This window comes from Nerophis ophidion, unplaced genomic scaffold (genome assembly GCF_033978795.1).
Source record: "Nerophis ophidion isolate RoL-2023_Sa unplaced genomic scaffold, RoL_Noph_v1.0 HiC_scaffold_135, whole genome shotgun sequence".
NCBI classification, from domain to species: Eukaryota; Metazoa; Chordata; class Actinopteri; order Syngnathiformes; family Syngnathidae; genus Nerophis; species Nerophis ophidion.
In genome coordinates, this window is record NW_026907057.1 from 1 (window position 1) to 25,639 (window position 25,639).

At 40.4% G+C, this 25,639-nt stretch overlaps 1 protein-coding gene and 3 non-coding genes across 5 annotated transcripts; 2 read left to right on the plus strand and 2 right to left on the minus strand.

The window, feature by feature from the left end:
* The first annotated feature begins 848 nt into the window (after window positions 1-848).
* On the plus strand, window positions 849-935 carry trnay-gua (transfer RNA tyrosine (anticodon GUA)). Its single transcript is given in 2 exon segments — window positions 849-885; window positions 900-935. It is a non-coding gene; the product is annotated as a tRNA-Tyr (tRNA).
* A 14,261-nt stretch (window positions 936-15,196) lies between these two features.
* trnaf-gaa (transfer RNA phenylalanine (anticodon GAA)) lies at window positions 15,197-15,269 on the plus strand. The gene has a single exon. It is a non-coding gene; the product is annotated as a tRNA-Phe (tRNA).
* A 607-nt stretch (window positions 15,270-15,876) lies between these two features.
* trnak-uuu (transfer RNA lysine (anticodon UUU)) lies at window positions 15,877-15,949 on the minus strand. The gene has a single exon. It is a non-coding gene; the product is annotated as a tRNA-Lys (tRNA).
* A 3,476-nt stretch (window positions 15,950-19,425) lies between these two features.
* LOC133547603 (oocyte zinc finger protein XlCOF6.1-like) lies at window positions 19,426-25,526 on the minus strand. 2 transcript variants are annotated; one of them, XM_061893219.1, is made up of 2 exons: window positions 25,268-25,526; window positions 19,426-21,596 (listed from the first exon to the last, which is right to left on the minus strand). In XM_061893219.1, the coding sequence occupies exon 2, from the start codon at window positions 21,544-21,546 to the stop codon at window positions 20,269-20,271; it is 1,278 nt and encodes a 425-aa protein (XP_061749203.1). In that variant the 5' UTR covers window positions 21,547-21,596; window positions 25,268-25,526; the 3' UTR covers window positions 19,426-20,268. The 2 variants fall into 2 exon arrangements, with proteins under 2 accessions (XP_061749203.1, XP_061749202.1); XM_061893218.1 differs by having other exon boundaries at window positions 24,831-25,526.
* Window positions 25,527-25,639: the final 113 nt, after the last annotated feature.

Consider the following 25,639-nt stretch of genomic DNA (forward strand, 5'->3'; position numbering starts at 1 on the left):
CTTTTGAAAACTACTCAAACTAAATACAGGTTACAGGACTGCTAAGTGAAGTCTTTGCAGAAATGTAAAGAGGCTAGCATCAGTTGCCTGAATAAGGACTTGAACCCTGGACCCTCAGATTAAAAGTGTGATGCTTTGCTGTCTGAGCTACCCAGTCCCTCTTCAAACCTGATTTGCCCAACATCTAAGAAAATAGCCATATTGGCAACCTCAGATAGATGTGAATTAGTTAGGATTTTCAGTGACAAGCTGGGAACTGTCAAAGCTCAACTCACCAATTGCTTGAACACAAACCTCATTATTGACAATTAAGACACTTTTACATCCTCATCAAGTAAGAAGGTTTTGACCAAAAAAGAAGCTACTCTCCCAAAGTTGCCAACTCTGAGCTGGATTTATCTTGGATGTTCCCCACATGTTGGAGCCAAATGCCTTGGGGACACAAGTTTAATAGTCAGTTGAGACAAATAGTCAGCGACCAACCAACAGCAAAATGGCTGAACAAGGTACACAACAGAGTATTCAAACAAGATGGTTTCAAAGGGTTTCAGGCAGGTTAAATGAAGTTTAATTGTATGCAATATTCCTAACATTTATGGTAGTAAAACATTCTTCAATGACGTGGTATCATTTAGGTATATTTCTAATTACATCTGCAGTCCCCTCCAAGGTTTCTCATTGTCATCCCATTGAGTTTTTTCTTGCCCTGATGTGGGATCTGAGCCCAGGATGCCGTTGTGGCTTGTGCAGCCCTTTGAGACACTTGTGATTTAGGGCTATATAAGTAAATTTTGATTGTTTGATAATAAAGTGACTCAAAAATCAGAGTTAGTATGAGGTGATACTAACCTTCGATAGCTCAGTTGGTAGAGCGGAGGACTGTAGTTGCTCATGCTGAAATCCTTAGGTCGCTGGTTCAAATCCGGCTTGAAGGATTACTCTTTTTGTTATTATTGTTTCTTTTTACATATAACATTTGGTTTATATTAATGTATTACACTTCTGAGTCTATTTAACAAGTAGTAGACTTTGCATGCATTTACAATTCCAAGACTGGGCTAGACTCCACCGATCTGTGTTGGCCCTGTGATGAGGTGGCGATTTGTTTAGGGCAGGGGTGCCCATTGCGTCGGTCGCGGTCGACTGGTCGATCTCGGGGGGTGTGTCGGTCGATCTCAGGCCAGGCATTGAAGAGTGGACATGGGGATGGGCGGTCACCGGTCGTGCCGGGACTTCACTTTCGTTAGTTGTTTGGCATTCTCGGCACCCGAGGGTCTTGTGGGGTGGCGCTGGCTGCTGCGAGCTCATATTTAGGAGGGGGATCGCTGGCGGGGCGGACGCGGAGAGGCACATTTTGTTTCTGGGGACTCCGTGCCTGCTGTCGGGGCTCTGGGGACCGACTGCGCAGTTCCTGTCTTCGCCGTGGGGGACCTGTTTCGTCCTGCCTGTGCTGGCGGGGTGGGAGTCTCGGGGGGCTGGCGCGCGCGGGCTGGCGGGCTGCGGAGTTTGGTGCCGATGTGTTTCTCCCCCGCCCTCAGCGACCGCTTTCTCGCTTGCCTGCCCGCCCGCGCACTCGCTGGCGTCGCTCGCTTGCTGCCGGGCATTGGGGGGCCGCGCACGTGTGCTGCTCTCATGACGGGGTGTTTGGGGACGGGTGGGATGCCGGGTCCAACCACTTTCATGTGGTGTTGGACAGAAAGGAGGACTTTTTTTTTTTTTTTTTCTGCTCCGTTTGGGGGTGCGGACGTTGTCGGCGCCGCTGTCTGGTTCCAGTCGGTGCGGGTCGTCGGAATCAAGTGCGCCAGCTTGTGTTCTTGTCTTCATGGAAGGAAGGAGTCTATGTGTGTTGAACATGCTTGTGTTGTCATTGAACGCCATTGACTTGTTGGCGGGGATGTCTCTTTCATAAATAAATGGATGTAGATTGTAGGTGGGAGTGAGGTGGATCTCCTCGACTTGGTCGGTTGGGGGGTGGCTCGCCTGCAGAGAAAGTGTGAGCGCCCATGGTTTAGGATGTCCGAGTGCAGCTGGAATAGGTTTCGCTCACCCCGCCCTCCCGCCCCACCATCATAATATTCAAATAATTATTGTTATTAGTATTAATGCTGCAATTTAAAACAGTCTGTATTACTTTGTTTGAAGGAAAACTGCACTTTTTGGGGGAATTGTGCCTATCATTTACAATCCTTATGTAAAACAAGCCAACATGTTTTTTCTTTTTATGCATTCAAACTCGTAAATCCATGCGAGCAAAAGCCCGCTTACAATGGAGCCCATGGGAGTCGCTCTATTCCAAACACCTTTCCATGCTGTAAGTATATATGTATTGTAGTAACGGGCACATTCTTCATAAAATATAATATTTTCGTATTTTGCTAATATGGCGGCACATTGGTTTCACAAACACTTTTTCTCTTCAACATCACTGATAACTACTCACAGCAGACCTCATGTGAGCCAGCAAACATAATAAAACATCACTTACTGCACAATGTTCGCTCTCACTGCAATGCCGACTGTTTGGTTGTCAATGTTTTAGATGAAGGATGACTCGTAATTATCGCAAATAAAAAAAGCGTAACGAAGCGTCTTTTCGAGTCCGTCTTGCCATCACTGTGTCTAAATTGGCTGTCAAAATGGACCAACTTCTCAGTTTATGATCACATAATTTTATTTTCCAGGTAAAAGGCAAGATTCATAATTCAGAATAAACTTTCACAAGTTCCAAGGAGAGAAAGTAACTCAACAGCTCACAACGTCAGTGCAGCATAAGCTAGTCACCACTCTGTGACAATGCGTGTCATGTCTTGTGATCATATTTTGTTTAGTTATGTTCTGTTTTGTTCAAGACTCCATTGCTTCCTGTTTTTTTCACTCCCTTGTTTTGTCACCATGGCGACTCATTAGATTCACCTGTCTCACGTATGGGATTCACGCACCCGTTTCAATCATGTCCTTATTATTTATACTTGGTTTTTAAGTTGGTCGTTCTGGCGTGAAGTGAAGTGAATTATATTTATATAGCGCTTTTCTCAAGTGACTCAAAGCGCTTTACATAGTGACACCCAATATCTAAGTTACATGTTTAAACCAGTGTGGGTGGCACTGGGAGCAGGTGGGTGAAGTGTCTTGCCCAAGGACACAACGGCAGTAACTGGGATGGCACAAGCAGGAATCGAACCTGCAACCCCTCAAGTTGCTGACACGGCCACTCTACCAACCGAGCTACGCCGCGTCATTGTTTCATGATCTTTTCACACTCTGCCTCATGCCATGTTTACTCTTTCTTGCAATTTCATAGTCCATGCTGCCCTGCTCACGTCACCGCAAGTAATTTTCTTGTTTATTTATGCCAAAGTTAGTGTCTTCTGTTTTATGTCCTTAGTTTACGTCAAAGTGCTTTTTTCTTCCCTGCGTTAAGTTTTTGGCCTCCGCTACAAGTGCCTTTTGTTTGTACCCTTTTTTGAGTAGAAATTAAAAATGTTCCTACCTTCAAGGCATGACTGGTCTAGTCCGATTGCATCCCGGGAAAACAATGCGCCGCTAAATGTAGGTCCTTAACGTTAGCGCTCATAATAACATTATTGCTAATACTTAGTTAATATTCAGATCAAAACATGCAAATGGAGTATTGTTAGCGCTTTTGTCACGGCATTCATTGGCTCCATTTTAAGCAGACTTTTGTTTGGGTTTTGATTAATTACTTTTTTGACAAAGTAACAAGAGCTTATAATTAATTACTTTTCAAAAGCAATTTGCCAAACACTGATATTGAAAGTTGTCTGTCTATCTTTGTTGGCCCTCCGATGAGGAGGCGACTTGTCCAGGGGGTACTCCGCCTTCTTCCCGAATGCAGCTGAGATAGGCTCCAGCACCCCCCATGACTCCGAAAGAGACAAGTGGTAGAAATGGATGGATGATGGATAATATTGACTCAGCAATTCTCCCCTTTCAGCTGAAGTCTCTGAGCCGTAACCCAGGCAGGAGACTTCTTGTTTCCAGTTCAACTCCTGATACTTGCTTTACTGTTGTGCTGGAAGCAATGGTCGCGCTCAGAAAAGTATCTTTTTAAACTTCACACCAAACGCTGGCATTGACGTCCTCCAATTAGAGATGGTCCTCAACTCTCAGTAATTACGGCGTGGTGCCAGCGGCTTGGGGGTTCCGGGTTCGATCCCGGCTTCCGCCATCCTAGTCATATCGGTTGTGTCTTTGAGCAAGACACTTCACCCTTGCTCCTGATGGGTCGTGGTTAGGGCTCTCGCCATCAGTGTGTGAATGTGTGTGTGAATGGGTGAATGTGGAAATTGTGTCAAAGCGCTTTGAGTACCTTGAATGTAGAGAAGGGTTATGCAAGTATAACCCATTAACCACAACACTGCTTAGTTATAACTGTTGCACAGTAGCAGATCCTTTTACATGTTTAATCTTAATCCTTGATGATTGCAGGAGTCTTACACCAAGCATGTGGCTAATTTTGGTCTGCATTTATTTACTTTTTTTTAATTTATTTTTTAATAATTTTTGTTTTTTAGTCTGCCTTATGCTTGGGAGACAACATAGATGAACAAAGGGTTAACTCAGGGGCGCTCGCACTTTTTCTGCGGGTGAGCTACTTTTCAGTTGACGGGGTTGTGGAGATCTGGCTCGTTCCTATTTATAATTTGTGTTTGTTTGTTTGTGGGGGGGACATTTTTGTTGACGGGTTGGTGGTGTTTGATGATGGTGCAGGCGTGTTTGGCACACATGGATTCCTTTGTTTCATGAGGACAGGAGTGTAGGTTGGTGTGTTTGGTTCTGGTGACTTGCGTTGGTTGGAGTTGGACAGTGGTGCTGATGGCGTCCGCATTTTCAAAGGGAGGAAGATAGGGTCCTCCTTTCTGTCCAGTGCCACATGGGGGTGGTTGGATTTGGCATCTCATTTGTCCGGCTTGCATGCTCGTTTTTGGGCACTTTGTTGTGGGAGTGGCATGTGTGTGTGGCCCTTTGGTGTCTGGCGGCGGGTGAGTGGCGTCGGTGGCTGTGCGGGTGGGCAGGCGGGTGGGGGGGCGGTCGCTGGGGGCGAGGGGGAGGTGCATTGGCGTCGAGCTCCGTGGCTTGCTGGCTTGTGCGCGCTGGCTTTCTGGGACTCTTGTTTTGTTGGCGCGGGCGGGATGGGGCAGGTCTTTTGTGGTGGGGACGGGAGCTGTGCGGTCGGTCTTTGGAGTTTTGACAGTGGGTGCGGGGTCTCTGGAGGTGGGATGTGTTTCTCTGCGTCCGCCCTGTTGGTGATTTTTTTCTTGGGTGTGGGCTCGCGGCGGCCAGCGTCATCTCACGGGATCCTCGGGTGCCGAGAGTGTCGGACGGCTGACGGGGGTGGGGTCTTGGTGTGATTGATGATTGCTCATTTTTGTGTCTGTTTTTTGGTGCCTGGCTTGGGATCGACTGGCGCATCCTCCGGGATCGGCCAGTCGATCGCGATCGACGTAATGCCCACCCCTGAGTTAACTTATAAAAACGAAGGTGACATTTTCCTTCCTCTGTGTTGTGACACGCGACTCTAGATATTCTTCCCTTTACGTGTTTATTTATATCTTTGAAGACATACTTTTATATTACATTATTTTTTCTTATGTTAATATCAGAGTCCGTTCTGCAAAAAGTTTCAGTTCAGTTTTCGTTTATTTTGAACATAAATAAATAATATACCATAGTAAGCAAACAAATATTACACACATAAATAATCTTTATCTAAAAAAAAAAAGGCGTTCAAGATATTCATCATAATTCTTGTTCTGTCATATTGGTGCTTTGTTTGATTTATTTGGTTAATCCATTCTATAATTTAATTCAACATACGGCTGTGCTAAAGGTTTTAAGTGGTGTATGAGCATACTTTTTTTTAATATTAGATTTTCCTCTAAGGTTATATTTCTCCTCTTTTGTTGAGAAGAATTGTTGTACATTCTTGGGTAGCAGGTTATAGTTTGCTTTGTACATAATTTTAGCTGTTTGCAAATGCACTAAATCGTAGAATTTCAATATTTTTTATTCAGGTATTCCTAGAAGCATACAGTTTATGGATACGGACCCATAGTTAAAATATACATTGTCATATTATATACAAAATACAGTACAATACAATTAATTTAATCTACCCACCCAATACCCATTTACAATTTAATACCGACATACCAATAGGTTGACATTTATACATAACGAATCTTTAAATCCACCAAATCAGTCTCGATATCCTATTATTCAAATTTGATTAAAAGGTTGCATTTTGAAGATTGGCCATAATCTTATCAGAGGTCAAGACCAAAACCATGCGACTAATGTGAAGTCCTCAGCCATGAGGAGTGTACTAAATATATTAAGCTTAACTTAGCAATAAATTTAGCTTAAAATGCATTTTAGGGCTATCAATCTCATTCCACATTATCTGGCCTCTGCCGGAAAGCTTGTACATGTTAGATGAGGATTTTCTTCTGGTTTACTTCTGGTGTTATGTTTATGAGAGTGGTGTCAAACTCATTTTAGATCGGGGGCCACATGGAGAAAAATCTACTCACAAGTGGTGAAATCACGGCCTGATAACTTAAAAATAAAGACAACTTCAGATTGTTTTCTTTGTTTGAAAATACAACAAGCACATTCTGAAAATGTACACATTTTTTACACTTACATGTTGCGGTTAATAATTTATTTGTTGTTATTTATATTTTCTGAATAAATGATGTGATAATGTTCATCAGTCAACTCATTGGTGTAAATTTTCAATCTATTCATATAAACCTCCAAGTTCTTCAGGGCAACCTAAAATCATTAGCCCGGAGGATGCGTTTTTTGGCGCATTTGGGTGTTCCAACAGGACAATGACCCCAATCACACATCAAAAAAGGCAAAGGAATGGCTAAATCAGGCTAGAATTAAGGTTTTAGAATGGCCTTCCCAAAGTCAATTTGTGTGGACAATGTTGAAGAAACAAGTCCATGTCAGAAAACCAAAAAATTTAGCTGAACTGCACCAATTTTGTGAAGAGAAGTGGTCAAAAGCCTGTGGATGGCTACCAAAAGCGCCTTATTGCAGTGAAACTTGCCAAGGGACATGTAACCAAATATCAAAATTGATTGATGGATGGATTGATTGATTGAGGCTTTTGTTGGTGGATTGCGCGGTGCAGTGCATGTTCCGTGCAGTTGACCACTGGATGGGGACACCCGAATAAGTTATTCAACTCAAGTCGGGGTCCACGTTAATCAATTCAAGGTAATTGCTGTATGTATAATTTTGACCCAGCAGATTTGGTCATATTTTCAGTAGATTTATAATAAATTCTTAAAAGAACAAACTTCATGAATGTTTTTTTGTGACAAACAAGCAGAGGTGGGTAGAGTAGCCAGAAATTGTACTCAAGTAAGAGTACTGTTACTTTAGAGGTTTATTACTCAAGTAAAAGTAAGGAGTAGTCACCCAAATATTTACTTGAGTAAAGGTAAAAAGTATGTTGTGAAAAAACTACTCAAGTACTGAGTAACTGATGAGTAACCTGTTAGTTTAATTATGACGGCAACAAATAATGCACAAAAACATAAAAATAGCAATGAGCAAATTCAGAGCCAGGAATATCTCTTAAGCAACTAAAACAATATTATATATTAAATAATAACACATTAAAATAAATAAAAAATAAGTAAAACAATATTATATATTAAATAATAACACATTAAAATAAAAAAAAATTAAGGCAAATTGAGCCACAATAACTTAACAGCACCGTAGGCTCAGTAGGCATTTATTGATTGATTGATTGATTAATTGATTGATTGAAACTTGTATTAGTAGATTGCAGTACAGTACATATTCTGTACAATTGACCACTAAATGGTAACACCCCAATAAGTTTTTCAACGTTAGTCAATTACTTAATAAATGACCATGTTGAGGTGATCTACCTCATATATACATACACATACACACACATCATATATATATATATATATATATATATATATATATATATATATATATATATATATATATATATATATATATATATATATAGATGTATATACATATACATACACACATATCATATATATATATATATATACATACATACATACCTTTATATATACAGTATATAATTTATACTTATTTATTTTGCCGTTTTTGTTGACATGTTAAAGGTGTTTTAATGAATATACATGCATGTTTAACATATAGATTCCTATCTTTAATGAAGACAAGAATATAAGTTGGTGTATTACCTGATTCTGATGACTTGCATTGATTGGAATCAGACAGTATAGTGCTGATAACGTCCCGGTTTTCAAATGGAGGAGAAAAAAAGTTGCTCCTTCCTGTCTAATACCACATGAAAGTCGTTGGTTTTTGGCATCTTATTTGTCCAGCTTCCATATTAGTTTTTATACACTTTACAAGAAATACATTGGCGGCAAACTCCGTAGCTTGCTAGCTTGTTTGCGCTGGCTTTCGAAGACTCTTATTTTGTTAGCGAAGGCGCGATAGGGCGGCGCTTTTATTGTGAAGACAGGAACTGTGCGATCAGTCTTTAGGCTTTTGACGGGAAGTACGGTTGAAATAAAAAGTGTCTTTTTTCCTTTACACTTTTGATTGATTGGTTGATTGATTGAAACTTTTATTAGTAGATTGCACAGTACAGTACATATTCCGTACAGTTGACCACTAAATGGTAACACCCCAATAGGTTTTTCAACAAGTCGGGTTCTACGTATGACGGTCACGTGACCACCTGGCTCTGTTTGATTGGTCCAACGTCACCAGTGACTGCATGTGATTGGTGAAACGCAAGCATGCATAGTTCCTACTTTGAATGCGTGTCTGACAAAATCAAAACAAACAAAGCGTGCATTAACAGATAGATAAAAAAAAAAGTAGCGAGTAGCGACCTGATTGCAGATAAATGGAGCGGAGTAAAAGTAGCCTTTCTTCTCTATAAATATACTCAAGTAAAAGTAAAAGTATGTTGCATAAAAACTACTCTTAGAAGTACAATTTATCCCAAAAGTTACTCAAGTAGATGTAACGGAGTAAATGTAGCGCGTTACTACCCACCTCTGCCAACAAGTATGTGCTCCAATCCCTCTATCACAAAGAAAAAAAGAAAGTTGTAGAAAGTATTGGAAACACAAGACAGCCATGACATTATGTTCTTGAGAAGTGTATGTAAACTTCTGATCGGACTGTAGGTTGTTGACAATTAATGAGAGTATTTCTTAGCCACGAAACGTTGCAAATAGTAGACCACCTCTTTTTGATACTGTATTGTTTTTTACTGCATTTCTGTTTGAAAGAATATGACTACCACTGTTTATGCCCAGAGTCGCCCTGGAAAAGAATTAAAAACAGTGCAAACCGCATGGAGTACCTTGAACTTCAAACATGGGTGTGGGACGGTTATGGCAGGCAGAAATGTTCATGTTCATTTCAATTAAATTGAAGCTATAAAGTGTTTTTTATCCGATTACTCAATTAATCGACCAAATCGATAGATTACTAAAATAACGGATAGCTGCAGCTCTACTCCAGAACCACCTCCAGTGTGTCAGAGTGGTCCTGTCATTGCAGCGGGACACGAGTGGGTGGGCTTTAGCTGGCTGGCAAAGTGCACGATGGTCAGTGAAGATAAATGCTGATGTGGCACATGAAAGATTTCCCTCATTCCTGCAGCCTGAGGCCTGAGTTTGCCTGCCAGCCGCAGACTCTAGCAGGGCAAGGAGCGGAGGGGGAAGGGGAAGGGCAGCTGGCAGTGATTAGCCAGCTATGATTCACTTTAGCTGCACAGAGAGCACAGCTTGTAAAAATATGAACAGCATAACTGTTTCCTGATTTCGTGCTGACAGCAACTGAAATGAATGGCTTGATGAGTAAGTGTCAAACAACTCTTCAACCTGGTTTGACGTTGTAGACACGCCCCTAGCCTGCACACTCTCACTACTGTGGTGACTTCGACTCGTACTCAAACGCGGTACGCTTCCCCGGTCCCAGCGTGCACACACATGCATGCATTACCACAGCGTTGGAATTCAATCAATCAATCAAAGTTTACTCATATAGCCCTGAATCACTAGTGTCTCAAAGGGCCGCACAAACCACAACACAAACCACTACGACATCCTCGGTAGGCCCACATAAGGGCAAGGAAAACTCACACCCAGTGGGACGTCGGTGACAATGATGACTATGAGAACCTTGGAGAGGACAAAAGCAAGGATGTCGAGCGGGTCTAACATGATACTGTGAAAGTTCAATCCATAATGGATCCAACACAGTCGCGAGAGTCCAGTCCAAAGCGGATCCAACACAGCAGCGAGAGTCCCGTTCACAGCGGAGCCAGCAGGAAACCATCCCAAGCGGAGGCGGATCAGCAGCGCAGAGATGTCCCCAGCCGATACACAGGCAAGCAGTACATGGACCGTACCGGATCCCCTCCACAAGGGAGAGTGGGACATAGGAGAAAAAGAAAAGAAACGGCAGATCAACTGGTCCAAAAAGGGACTCTATTTAAAGGCTAGAGTATACAAATGAGTTTTAAGGTGAGACTTAAATGCTTCTACTGAGGTGGCATCTCGAACTGTTACCGGGAGGGCATTCCAGAGTACTGGAGCCCAAACGGAAAACGCTCTATAGCCCACAGACTTTTTTTGGGCTTTGGGAATCACTAATAATCTGGAGTCTTTTGAACGCAGATTTCTTGCCGGGACATATGGTACAATACAATCGGCAAGATAGGATGGAGCTAGACCGTGTAGTATTTTATACGTAAGTAGTAAAACCTTAAAGTCACATCTTAAGTGCACAGGAAGCCAGTGCAGGTGAGCCAGTACAGGTATATATGTATGTATATATGTATATAAAGGTATATACAGTATAGGTATATATGTATGTATATATGTATATAAAGGTATATACAGTACAGGCATAATGTGATCAAACTTTGTTGTTCTTGTCAAAATTCTAGCAGTCGCATTTTGTACCAACTGTAATCTTTTAATGCTAGACATGGGGAGACCCGAAAATAATACGTTACAGTAATCGAGGCGAGACGTAACAAACGCATGGATAATGATCCCAGCGTCTTTAGTGGACAGAATGGAGCGAATTTTAGCGATATTACGGAGATGAAAGAAGGCCGTTTTAGTAAAGCTTTTTATGTGTGCCTCAAAGGAGAGAGTTGGGTCGAAGATAATAACCAGATTCTTTACCGTGTCGCCTTGTTTAATTGTTTGGTTGTCAAATGTTAAAGTTGAATTATTAAATAGAGGTCGGTGTCTAGCAGGACCGATAATCAGCATTTCCGTTTTTTTGGCGTTGAGTTGCAAAAAGTTAGCGGACATCCATTGTTTAATTTCATTAAGACACGCCTCCAGCTGACTACAATCCGGCGTTATGAATTATGAAGTGATGGTCACATGTAAATAAAATGTGCAGGATTTAAAGTTAAAGCACCCATGATTGTGACGCACAGACTACGTGTGGTGAAATGATTCTCTGCATTTGACCCATCATCCTTTGATCACCCCTTGGGAGGTGAGGAGAATAGTGAGCAGCAGCGGTGGCCGCGCCTGGGAATCATTTTTGGTGATTTGACCCCCAATTCCAACCCTTCCAACACCGGGTCACGGCATGTCTTTTTTTTTTGCCATGAGTTGATTAACGTGGACCCCGACTTAAACAAGTTGGGGAGCTTATTTTGGTGTTGCCATTTGGTTGTCGGTTGTGCGGAGTGTGTGCTGTGCCGTGCAGTCTACTAGTGGAAGTTTCAGTCAATCAATCAATCCTTGATGCTGAGTGCCAAGCAGGGACGTAGTGAGGTGAATTGTATTGATATGGCGCTTTTCTCTGGTGACTCAGAGCTCTTTACATCGTGAGGCCCCGGTGTCTGGGTTGCATTTGGACCGGTGTGGGTGGCACTGGGGGCGGGTGGGTGGGGTGTCTTGCCCACGGGCACGGCGGCGGTGACTAGGATGGCGGAGGCGGGAATCGAGCCTGGAGTCCTGGGGTTGCTGGCACGGCCCATCTACCAACCCAGCTATGCCGCTCCTAATGGGTCCCAGTTTTATAGTCTTTGGTATGACACGGGGCTTCACTGTGACAGAAGGTTTAGTGCGTCTGCCTCACGATACGAAGATCCTGAGTTGTCAGGGTTCAATCCCGGGCTCGGGATCTTTCTGTGTGGAGTTTGCATGTCCTCCCCGTGAATGCGTGGGTTCCCTCTAGTTACTTCCTCACACTTCCAAAGACATGCAACTGGGGATATGATTGATTTTTGCATGCACTTCTTCACACATGCACAGTGCCTGATATCTGTGTAGGGAGGAGCGGCCCTTATTATTAGAAAGAACTATTCGAAAGGGTACCGTACGACAGTACCAGCACTCTTAAAGTACAAAACCCAAAACCAACGAAGTTGGCGCGTTGTCCATCCATCCATCCATTTCCTACCGCTTATTCCCTTTGGGGTCACGGGGGGCGCTGGTGTCTATCTCAGCTACAATCGTTGTGTAATTTGTAAATAAGAACAGAATACAATGATTTGCAGAGACTTTTCAACTTATGTTCAATTGAATAGACTGCAAAGACCATATATTTAATGTTCGAACTGAGAAACTTTTTTTTTTGTGCAAATATTCATTAATTTAAAATTTAATGGCAGCAACACATTGCAAAAAAGTTGGCAGAGAGGCATTTTTACGACTATGTTACATGGCCTTTCCTTTTAACAACACTCAGTAAACGTTTGGGAATTGAGGAAACCAATTTTTAAAGCTTTTCAGGTAGAATTATTTCCCATTTTTGCTTGATGTACAGCTTAAGTTGTTCAACGGGGCCTCCGTTGTCATAATTTAGGCTTCATAATGCACCACACATTTTCAATGAGAGACAGGTCTGGACTACAGGCAGGCCAGTCTAGTAGCAGGCACTCTTTTACTGTGAAGCCACGCTATTGTAACACATGGTTTGGCATTGTCTTGCTGAAATAAGCAGGAGCATCCATGATAATGTTGGTTGGATGGCAACATATGTTCCTCCAAAACCTGTATGTACCTTTCAGCATGAATGGTGCTTTCACAGAAGTTTAAGTTACCCATGCCTTGGGCACTGATACACCCTCATTCCATCACAGATGCTGGCTTTTGAACTTTGCACGTGGATTAATCCGGATGGTTCTTTTCCTCTTTGTTCCGGAGGACACATGACGTCCACAGTTTCCAAAAACAATTTGAAATGTGGACTCGTCAGACCACAGAACACTTTTCCACTTTGCATCAGTCCATCTTAGATGAACTTGGGCCCAGCGAAGCCAGCGGCGTTCCTGGGTGTTGTTGATAAATAGGTTTCGATTTGCACAGTAGAGTTTTAACTTACACTTACAGATGTAGAGACGAACTTTAGTTACTGACAGTGGTTTTCTGAAATGTTGCTGAGCCCATGTAGCGATATCCTTTACACACTGATGTCGGTTTTTGATGCAGTACTACCTGAGGGATCAAAGATCACGGTCATTCAATGTTACGTGCATTGATTTCTCCAGACACTCAAAACCTTTTGATGATGTTACAGACTGTAGATGGTGAAATCCCTAAATTCCTTGCAATAGTTTGTTGAGAAATGTTCTTAAACTGTTAGACAATTTGCTCACGCATTTGTTGACAAAGTGGTGACCCTCACCCCATCCCTGTTTGTGAATGATTGAGCATTTCATGGAAGCTGGTTTTATACCCAATCATGGCACCCACCTGTTCCCAATTAGCCTGTTCACCTGTGGGATGTTCCAAATAAGTGTTTGATTAGCATACCTCAACTTATTTTTTTACCTCTTCTGCCAGATTTTTTGAAACATTTTGCAGGGATCAAATTCCAAATGAGCTAATATTAGTAAAAAACAACAAAGTTTTCCAGTTCGTATCTTGTCTTTGCAGTCTATTCGGTTGAGTGTGGGTTGAGGAGGATTTGCAGATCATTGTATTCTGTCTTTATTTACACGTTACTGGTTTTGGGGTTTGTAACTATGAGATGCACATGAACTAATATTCCCTAGAATAACATTTTCCTTAAAGATGTTGGGACGGCGTGGCGCAGTGGTAGAGTGGCCATGCGCAACCTGAGGGGCCCTGGTTCAAATCACACCTAGTACCAACCTCGTCACGTCCGTTGTGTCCTGAGCAAGACACTTCACCCTTGCTCCTGATGGGTGCTGGTTGGCGCCTTGTATGGCAGCTCCCTCCATCAGTGTGTGAATGTGTGTGTGAATGGGTAAATGTGGAAGTAGTGTTAAAGCGCTTTGAGTACCTTGAAGGTAGAAAAGCGCTATACAAGTACAACCCATTTATCATTTATTTATTTATTATTATTAAATCAAGATAAACAACACAAGATACACTTACAATTAGTGCACCAACCCCAAAACGTCCCTCCCTCATTCTCACTCATTCATACATTACATTTCTGTGTGACGTCGTTCAAATAAGAATCCAAATAATGTCTTACATCCTGAGGATGTAAACTGTGTGTTGTTTTGGCGTAAGATATTTACGAAACACAACCTGTCCTACAGTAAGATGTTTCTTTCCATAGGGATAGTGATGCAATGGATTATGTGTCTCACTATAAATTAAAAAAATTCTATGTTCAACTCCTGGCCAGCGTGCTGTTGTTTGTTAACTGAACTGAAACAGTATTCTGTACAATTTTTGGGGGAGTTTATTTTGCTTTTTTTTGTTGTTTTTTTTTTAAATCTACTAACTGAAACGTGTTTTTTTTCTCTTTATTATTGCGAATGTATAACTGGTAGTTGTATCTGTTCTTATACAATTTAAACTACCTTTCTTCTAAGCATGGTTCATCTACACTTGAAGACGTAATTATTAGCCTGCTAAGAACTTTTGAACATTTCTGAAAAATCTGCCAAATGTTTGCAGTAATCATAACATTCTCCGTAGTAAAACATTCTCCAGAAGCATTTTGGTACATTTTTTAGAGACCCTGATATGCTCAGTCATGGAGCGTAAGACATTCTTTTTGAGCTTCCGGGATTCAATTACCTGTTCTGCTGACCAATACTAGACTTTGAGACCCCTTGGAAAGACCTCCTTCCACCCCTCAAAAGTCACCAATAGGGCAGACCTTGGTTACATTTGAATGTATAAACCCATGAAGATGTTGTATAGCTGAAATAGCTCATATGGGAGAGCGTCAGACTGAAGATCTGAAGGTCCCTGGTTCGATCCCGGGTTTCAGCACAACTCGCTGAGTTTCTGAATCAAGTCTTCTTACTAATAAGCCTTCTGTGGCTCTTACAATACTGAAATGGTCTCCCTGACCTGCCAGCCTTGCTGGTGGAATCCTAGTATCAGTAGTCACACACCTTTCCTCCATTTGTAATTTGGACAACCGTTACGTGGTTTATCGGTGTATCGTTCCTCAAGCCAAAGTTTGGTCTTTAACTGAGTCTTACATCGGGCTGTTTCAAACACAAATTTCTTTCCTTAGGGGTTTGTCTTGGACTGTATAACTTGAAACTGAGAGTAATAAAGCTGAGCTCAGTGTGAGGTGAAGGTGCATCTAACACACCTACAGCAAAATATTAACCACAACTTTTTCATACAGATACACTGTCTAACAATTTGTGTTTAAGGTATTGTGGTTAAACCTACAGATGATCACACTAACGCTCTCCCACCTGAACTAAAGTGGATGTGAGGGATGTTTTTGAATATCAGTTTTTCAAATGAAATAGAGGAAATACAATCATTGTTGAAAACTATTAAAATTAAATATAAATTCGAAGGACTGCTGCAGTGGGGCAAAGGGACATTTTTTGAGAAATGTATGGAGGTCAGCATCAGCCACTTGAACAGGGACTTGAACCCTGGACCCTCAGATTAAAAGTCTGATGCTCTGCCGACTGAGCTATCCAGGACCTTTGATGTGCTGATATGTCCAACATCTGAGATAACATCCATATTGGCAATCTCAGGTGACAGTGAATTAGTCAGCATGTTCAGTGACAAGCTGGGAACTGTCAAAGCTCAAGCTCCCCAAGTGCTTGAACCCAAAGCTCATTTTTGACAGATAGGCCAGTTTCACATCGTCATCAACAAAGAAGGTTTTGACCAAAAAAGAAGCTCCTCTCCCAAAGTTGCCAACTCTGAGCTGCATTTAACTTGGATGCTCCCCAAAATATTGCCAGAAGCATTTTGCTTTAATTTTTAGTGGAGGTTAGCTGCAACAGGCAGAGCTGCTGAAGGCCCAGGCTGCAACAAATAGAAGGTCACTAGATTTTAAAGTCCAACATAAGCAGTCAGTAAAGCCCTGTTTTGGTAGTAAGCCTCATGTAAACTGTGTGTTCCTTTGGCCTAAGATGTTTACGATATACAACTTGTACTACAGTAAAACATTTCTTCACATAGGGCTAGTGGTGCAATGGATAACGTGTCTGACTACGAAGCAGAATATTCATGGTTCAACTCCTGGGTAGCTCATTGGTTTTCGTTAATTGAACTGAAACAAAATTCAGTGCTGTTTCTTTGAGAGTGTTTTTCTCCATTTAAAATAAATACCTACTAACTGGAACATGCATTTTTTGTCTTGTTATAATTGTGAATAGATAACTGGACGTTGTATCTGTTGGTATACTCGGGACATTCAATCAGAACAAAGTGGGTGAGGAAAAAGGTGAAACAAAACAAATCTTACCTGAGCACGCCTTCCTCTTGTTAGAGTAAAAATTGTTGGGGCTTGGTCACTAGCATTCAAACTAGATGTGACTATTCCGTCTATGAACATGAACAGGGAAGCAAACACATTCTCAGTTATATCTGTGATGGTATAGTGGTTAGTACTCTGTGTTGTGGCCGCTGCAATCCCAGTTCGACTCCGTGTCATGGCACTTTAGCCTTTCTTCAAGCTATACTTTTTTGATGATGATTTTTGAAAAAAGAGGTATCTTGTTCCCTCTGGTAAGTGGTTGAACAAGATGTGAAACCAACCAGGTACTCTGGTGAAATTAAAAATATCTATTTGATGTCATTACAGTATTGTCCTTGATGCATCATTTAATATGACTGATGTGTGCTTTGTGCTGTTACTTTATCACTTGGTAAAATTGCATTATAAACTCAGTCAGTCGATCTATACTTTCTTTCTTTTATTTCTTTCTTGTGTTTATTTCATTGAACATACTTACAACATAATACATCAGACAATTTCATACCATTTCACATTAAACATCATGTCCGTGAACAAGACTCCGAGGTACTTGAACTCCTCCACTTGGGGCAGGGTCTCCTCCCCAACCCGGAGATGGCACTCCACCCTTTTCCGGGCGACAACCATGGACTCAGACTTGGAGGTGCTGATTCTCATCCCAGTCGCTTCACATTCGGCTGCGAACCGATCCAGTGAGAACTGAAGATCCTGGCCAGATGAAGCCATCAGGACCACATCATCTGCAAAAAACAGAAACATAATCCTGCAGTCACCAAACCCGATCCCCTCAACGCCTTGACTGTGCCTCGAAATTCTGTCCATAAAAATTATGGACTTGAATCCTGGAAGTCAGAATGAAAGTCTGATGTTCTTACGACGGAACAATTAAGGGTTTCTTCACAACACGTAAAAATAAATAAAAATGAAGCAAGATGCTTCTGGCAACATTTTACTCGCATATTTGACCCCGTTCTTGTAAATACTGGTAGATTTGATTGAAATGTGTTGCTTTCTTGACACAGAGCCGGTTCAAAGCAATGTTCTCAAATGTTTAGCAGGGTTAAGGTCCAGTCTCTGGAACGGACATTCCAGAAACCTGCCTGAAACCCTTTGAAAACAGTTTTTATGTGTGTTTGATATTGTTGTCTTGTTGGAAAAGCTGCTTGTGTACAAAGATCAGCCTTTTCACTCTTAATTGGAGGTGAGGCAAAGTCTCATCTGACCAGTAAACTTTTCTCCCAAAACTGCTTTGGGTTCAAGCACTTGGCGGGCTTGAGGTTTGACAGTTTCCACTCTGTCACTAAACATCCATCCATCCATTTTCTACTGTTTATCCCTTAAAACCGGACAATTCAAGGCATGAGCCGACTACAGCAGTGATGAACAAACAATATGAAAGTAGGTTTGAGGTTCTCGGTCACATGACTGAAGCTACTGACAATTGAAATGTTCTTAGTGAGCCAATGACAAGTACTTTATTGACGGTCCCTTAAACTAAAGCACTTGTCAGCAGGGACTGACAGACGTGGCATGAGTTTTCAGTGCCGGGGACAAACAGTCAGCCTGGCTGGATGTTGAATGTCTGTTGAATATCCAACTTGGAAACTCATTTGACCTCTGTTTGGCATTTGGAGGTCACTCCAGCAGCACTGAGAGCAGTCTGAGTCAAACTACCTTGAGATAAATGTTGCAATTGTCAATGCCAACAAAGAAATGGACTCAAAAAACGCTATAAAAGTTATGTTAGCTTGATGCTAATATACATTGGCTTTGCTATTGACATGCTACTGATTAGCATTAGCAATTTCTCATGACGTTAACACCCACCAAATGAGTTAAGTAAAACTATAACTAAGATGAATGTTAGTATCAGACAGCTGGTGCATAATAAATCCAATATATACAGTATTAACACTTTTTTGGGCGCAACAAAAAACATTATGAATTTACACTACAGCCATCTAGCGTACTGGACTTGCAAATGTAAATAAAGCTACATGTAAATGATGATATGAAAACAAAAAAAACAAAAAAACAAAGGGTAACGAAAGGACCGCAATTATCAATAATAATCTTATTTTTAAACATTGCAATATAAATTTATCACAATAAAAATGATTAACACACACAAAAGTACCAAAAAGTCGTACTGTTGAGGCTTGGTATTGATTTGGAGGTAGTGGAATTTGTTCCGAATCAGTTGAAATGTGAACAGTATCCATCCCTACCAGCAAGTGTTGTTGTACTGGAAACTAATTTACAAACACAACTTCATCACACACAATACTCCACTATGGAATTGTTGTTTATATTAAAATGAGAAACAAATCCATCTCTGAACAGCAATGGTTTGAAAAAGGCATTTGGTCACTGATGCACTTATTGACTGATAAAAATAGTTTATTATTTGAAGTACAACCTGGAACAAGAAAACAACTCATAACTTAAAATGTTCCATTCTTTCTAAGGCAAAAGAGTTAATTTAAGAAAAAAAAAGACGGAATTGACCACTTAAAGTAATATTTTGGATGTTGTTTTGCAATTGAAGACAACACTTGTTCGATCTGTGATTGGGAAACACAATAAACAGTTTATTTTATGAATGTATGCAAAGTAAATCTCTGTGGGATGATGTACAATATTGGCTTTTGCCTGAGACTCCAAACTTTGACTGATATTGATGTTGTTTTGGGGATGTTAAAAAAGAACATAAAAAACAGTAAAACAAATGTTTAAAACACAATATATATAATACATCCACAAATGTAAGTTTGTAAAAACAAAACCATCATTTCACAAAAAAAAAAAAATCTGCCATTTTCTCTCACTTTTATACTGCATAAAGGTCTGGGGACATACATATAAAACAATCACAACACAATCATCATATTACAGAGTAATGGCGATAATGAATAAAAATGATTATAGAGACCCAACAAATGGTTTAAAAAGACACATTTTAAAATTGTATAAAAGACAACTGTTCAAATGATGTATAAAGTAAATAATAATACTCTTCCTGAAGTGGTCCAGAAGATGTTTCAGATGTGAACCAGTACATATGTATATCATATAAAGGTGATAATCTATGGGATTATTAACAATTACAAATACAATATTTCATATAAAATTGTATGATGAATATACAGGATATATATAATGATATATATATAAATATATATATATATATATATATATATATATATATATGTGTGTGTGTGTGTGTGTGTGTGTGTGTGTGTGTGTATACATACACACAAAATGTTTATTGCATGTAAAATATGTATTGTACTGTTTACTATCTAATCTACTCAAATTGTTCTGTCCATTTTTTAATAAAAGTACACAATGTTGCATATTAATGAATGTGCTTGACTGATAAAATCATTAATATAAAATATCTAATCTATAAATGTGGAAGCATATTAAAAAGATTGTTACACAAACAACAATGTCATACATGTTATATGTGCTGATGTTGTTAGAAAGTCAAAATGAAAGTCTGGACAGTTTATTTCAAATCCTGCAGTTTCATTTGCTGCTGCTGTTCTCACCAGCACACTTGTGTTTCTTACACTGGTACTTAGAAGACAATCTTTCACCACACACACTGCAACTCAACACTTTCTCTCCTGGGTGTCTTCTCATGTGTACTAAAAGGTTTGATCCTTCACAAAAGCTTCTGTTACAGATTGAACAGGAATGGGATTTCTCTCCAGTGTGTGTTCTAGTGTGTACATTCAAACACCAGTTTTCTGTAAAACCTTTACCACAGATTGAACAGGAAAACGGTTTTTCACCAGTGTGTGTTCTCATGTGCACTTTCAACCATCGACTTTCTGTAAAACCTTTACCACAGATTGAACAGACAAAAGGTTTTTCACCAGTGTGTGTTCTCATGTGTACTTTTAAAAGGGGACTTTGTACAAAACCTTTACCACATTCTGAGCAAGAAAAAGGTTTTTCACCAGTGTGTGTTCTCATGTGTTCTTTCAAACTATGACCTACTGTAAAACCTTTACCACAGGTTGAACAGGAAAAAGGTTTTTCACCAGTGTGTATTTTCATGTGTCTTTTCAATTTGTTACTGTGTGCAAAACCTTTACCACAGGTTGAACAGGAAAAAGGTTTTTCACCAGTGTGTGTTCTCATGTGTACTTTCAAATCTGGCCTCTGAGTAAAATCTTTACCGCAGATTGAACATGAAAAAGGTTTTTCTCCAGTGTGTGTTCTCATGTGTCTTTTCAATTTACTAGGATATTTAAAAGTTTTGTGACAGTGAGAAGATGTGAAGTGAGTGTTGTCAGTGTGACATGTCTTATCATCTTTAGAGTCTTCATCATCAGTGTCAGGAGAGTGTGACGTTGTGTCCTCACTATCTGATAGTGGAGCTAAGAGCTTGTCTGCTTGTGATCCTCCACAGTGGTCTCCATCAGCTTCTGTTGTCATGTGTTGTGTTGAGCTGCTGCTTGGAGGCTCCCCCCCTCCCCTCTCCTCACTTTCACCTTTCACCTCATCATCTTCACTCTTCACAGGGACACCAGTCACTGGCATCTTGGTGACATCAACCTCCTCCAGTCCTTCAAGATGCTCTCCCTGCTGATTGATGCTGTGTTCTTCCTCTTCCTCTTTATTGTGAGGGGTCAGTGGGTCCTCCTCTTCCTCCTTAATGTGTGGACTCTGTGGATCCACCGCTTCCTCTTTAAACTGGGGGATTAGTGGGTTTTCCTCTTCCTTTTTAAAATGGGAGATCTGAAGGTATTCCTCTTCCTTCTCAATGTGGGAGGGCTGTGGCTCCTCCGTCTGCATCCTGAAGCTCCACTTCTGTTGCTGAGGGTGAAGATGTTCTTCACAGACGTCTGCAAGACAAACACAGCATCTCTGCTCAGTCACACAATGCGTTCAGTACTTTTACATCCACTTAGGAAAAACAAGTCATCGTATGAACTGTCTTGAAATCTCAGTGAAGCAGAAAAACGCTGCTCTTACAACATTATTCACAGGAAAAGAAAAACAAACCAGGTTGATTGATTGATTGATTAATTGATACTTTTATTAGTAGATTGCACAGTACAGTACATATTCCGTACAATTGACCACTAAATGGTAACACCCGAATAAGTTTTTCAACTTGTTTAAGTCGGGGTCCACGTTAATCAATTCATGGACAGAACTTTTTCATATGGATAGACAACATAGTTTAAAGGGATTTTGTAATATATTATTTCACATATAAATATTAACAGAACAATTTTAAAACAGACTACACAGGCTCCTAATTTAGTTGCTGAAATATGCAGTAAAATATTAAATGATAAATAATGATAAATGGGTAGAGGTGCAACGGTACGTGTATTTGTATTGAACCGTTTTGGTACGGAGGTTTCGGTTCGGAGGTGAACCGATCCGACACGGACATATAAGTAGCGCCGCACGTTGTGTAAATAATGCACACCGAGGCACCATGAATTGATTTACGTGGACCCCGACTTAAACAAGTTGAAAAACTTATTCGGGTGTTGTACAGAATATGTACTGTACTGTGCAATCTACTAATAAAAGTTTCAATCAATCAAAAAAACAACAACACACGGCATGCTAGCAACGACTGGGATATGATAGACTGACCACACCTCCTCTTTTCACGAGATATGTCCTCTTTATGGAGCTGTCCAGGTGGAGTTTCTTAAATGCCTCGAATGTCCGGCATTTTAAGTTATGGTTGCGTGTATTTTCAATGTACGTTCAGGGTTAAGAAGGGGTTAAAAACAAAACAAAAAGTGGTGCACGCAGCAGCATTCGTGAGGGAAGGCCAGAGAGAGCGAGAGAGTTATGATAAACGCGCATTCGTCGCCAGGCTCTGATTTTTATCCTTTCATTAATCAGATTTAATTTTTTATTATCTATAGCAGGGGTGTCAAAAGTGTGCCCTGGAGGCCATATGCGGTACACAGCTAATGTTTTAAAAGGCCCACAGCACATTCTAAACATACTATTAAAATAAACAAAAACATAAACAAAAGTGAAATAAAAGAGCTTAAAGGCTAAATGTAATTTAGAAAAAGTTGCAACGTTGACTAATAAAACTAAGCTGTTTTTTTTTTCTTTCAAACTGTCATTGCTTAAAACATAATATTGAATCAAAATCTATTTTATTATGAATTATATCCAAGTTTCCCAATACTTCACATCAAATATTCCACTAAGAAAAATATTTTTGGTGGAAGATTTAGCAAATGTGTTAAATAAATAATTAAAAAATGTATATTTTGTTTTTTTCTTACTGTACCGAAAATGAACCGAACCGTGACCTCTGAACCGAGGTATGTACCGAACCGAAATTTTTGTGTACTGTTACACCTCTATAAATGGGTTGTACTTGTATAGCGCTTTTCTACCTTCAAGGTACTCAAAGCGCTTTGACACTACTTCCACATTTACCCATTCACACACACATTCACACACTGATGGAAGGAGCTGCCATGCAAGGTGCTAACCAGCACCCATCAGGAGCAAGGGTGAAGTGTCTTGCTCAGGACACAATGGACGTGACGAGGTTAGTACTAGGTGGGGATTGAACCAGGGACCCTCGAGTTGCGCACAGCCACTCTCCCACTGTGCCACGCCGTCCCTATTATTACATCATTCCCAGGATTATTTTCTCAAATAAAGTAACCAGATATTAACAGTAAATAAACAAGTACATTAATAATAATTGTTTTGACAAAATAATACAATTAGAAAAGACACAATATGTTACTGCATATGTCAGCTGCCAAATTAAGAGCCTTTGTAAACAGTTTTGAAATTCTTCTATCATCAATCATATACCAAATGATATATCGTGACATATATTGTTATTAGGATATAGATTTGAGGTCATATCACTCATACCAAACATTGGTTTGCCGAGTCATTTTGTTTAGCCCACCAAATATATTTATTTTTTTATAATCTTCAGATGTGTGTGTATTAAGGGTGTAACGGTACGTGTATTTGTATTGAACCGTTTCGGTACGGGGGTTTGGGTTCGGTCCGGTGGTGTATCGAACAAGTTTCCACACGGACATATTAAGTAGCGCACCACACGTTGTGTCAACAATGTACACTGAGGCACAACACACGGCATGCTAGCAATGACCGGGCTACTACAAAGTGTAAAATCCAGAGCTGAAAGACACTCCTGCCTCGTTAAGATCTCCCGTTTGGGAACACTTCGGCTACGCAGTGCGATACAACAATGGATGACATGGCTTCAACGAAGAGAAAGACGAACAAACGCAGCTCCCACTGCATTCAAGAAGCTTCTACTCGGCAACTCAGGCAGGGCTAAAGCAATAACAAATGCTGTCGGTGTTTTTACAGCAGCAGATTTAAGACCATATTGCATTAAAAACTAGATTTTGACACACTTCTATGGTGGAGAAACAATGAGCCCATTTATCCTTTTACTGCCAAGTTAGCCAGGCACTACCTTGCCCTACCTGCTACCTCCGTGTCCAGCGAAAGGGTATTTTTCACAGTTGGGGACATTGTAACTGCAAGCAGGTCTGCTCTTTCTGCAGACAATGTGGATAAACTGATTTTTCTGGCAGAAAACATGAAAATTGAGTGAAAGTCACCAGGGTAAAATGGTGGGGATGGCTGAAGAAAAGTTAATCTGAGGCTGAGTTGACTTTAAACTGTTTAATGTTGCACTTTTTGTATGTAGAAGTAAAGTTTTGTCATTGTATTTAATCTGAGCAACAACTTGAAGCAGTTTAATGTTGCACTTTATACGTGAAAATGTTGCACTTTATATGTAGAAAGGTTTTGTATATATATATATATATATATATATATATATACATATATACATATATATATATATATATATATATATATATATATATACATATATATATATATATATATATATATATACATATATATATATATATATATATATATATATATATATATATATATATATATATATATATATATATATATATATATATATATATATATATCTATGTATATCTGTCCGGAGTCAGAACCTGGGGTGGACCGCTCAACTGTGCAACGGTTGGGGACATCTCTGCGTTGCTGACCTGTCTGCGCTCGGGATGGTCTCTGGCTGGCCCCACTATGGACTGGACTCTCACTATTATGTTAGAAACTGGCTGGCCTTGGAACGCCTCGGGATCCCCTAGAAAGAGCTGTATGAAGTGGCTGGGGAAAGGAAAGGCTGGGCTTCCCTACTTAGGCTGCTGGCCCCGCGACCCGACCTCAGATAAGCAGAAGAAGATAGATGGATGGATGTGTAACACAATTTGATGTTTCTAGAAAACTGTGTCCAGTAGTTGATGTTGTCGCTCCTTCTCCTCTTTTGTTGAACAAAGTTCCTCCTCTTATTCTGTTGTCGTTTTTTTTTTTTTTTTTACATCACAAATATTTCTTCAACGGCAGCAGTTAGTCGCTGAGTCACCAACACTCACATCATTTGTAATGTAGACATGTTCACACAATAAAAACACTTTACACTTACATTGGATCTCTGCTTTGATGTGTCGATCACTTCCGCCTCTCTTTGTTAGCAGCTAACAAGCTAAGCTAACCAGCAGGCTAGGCTAGCACGTCAAAGTGCACTCAGACTAATGTATCCGCATACAAACAATTAATAAGGACGTTTACTGCGTTAAACGACACACATGTGCACATGTACGTTGTAATTAAGACCTAGAAACCATAATAACCAAAACAACGTATTCTCCGCCAGACGCCATCTTGTTCTGGTCTTCCTCCTGTCGACGTCATCGAGGTGTTGTCAACCGCGGAACAAATGTTGGCCAAACACGTGTTTCACCGGGACAATATTGAGTGGTGCACACTTCCTTCAAACACGTGTTTCACTGGGACA

Excerpts from the sequence above, each read along its gene's own strand:
- LOC133547603 (XM_061893219.1), bottom strand. The coding sequence starts at position 21,546 with ATGCAGACGGAGGAGCCACAGCCCTCCCACATTGAGAAGGAAGAGGAA.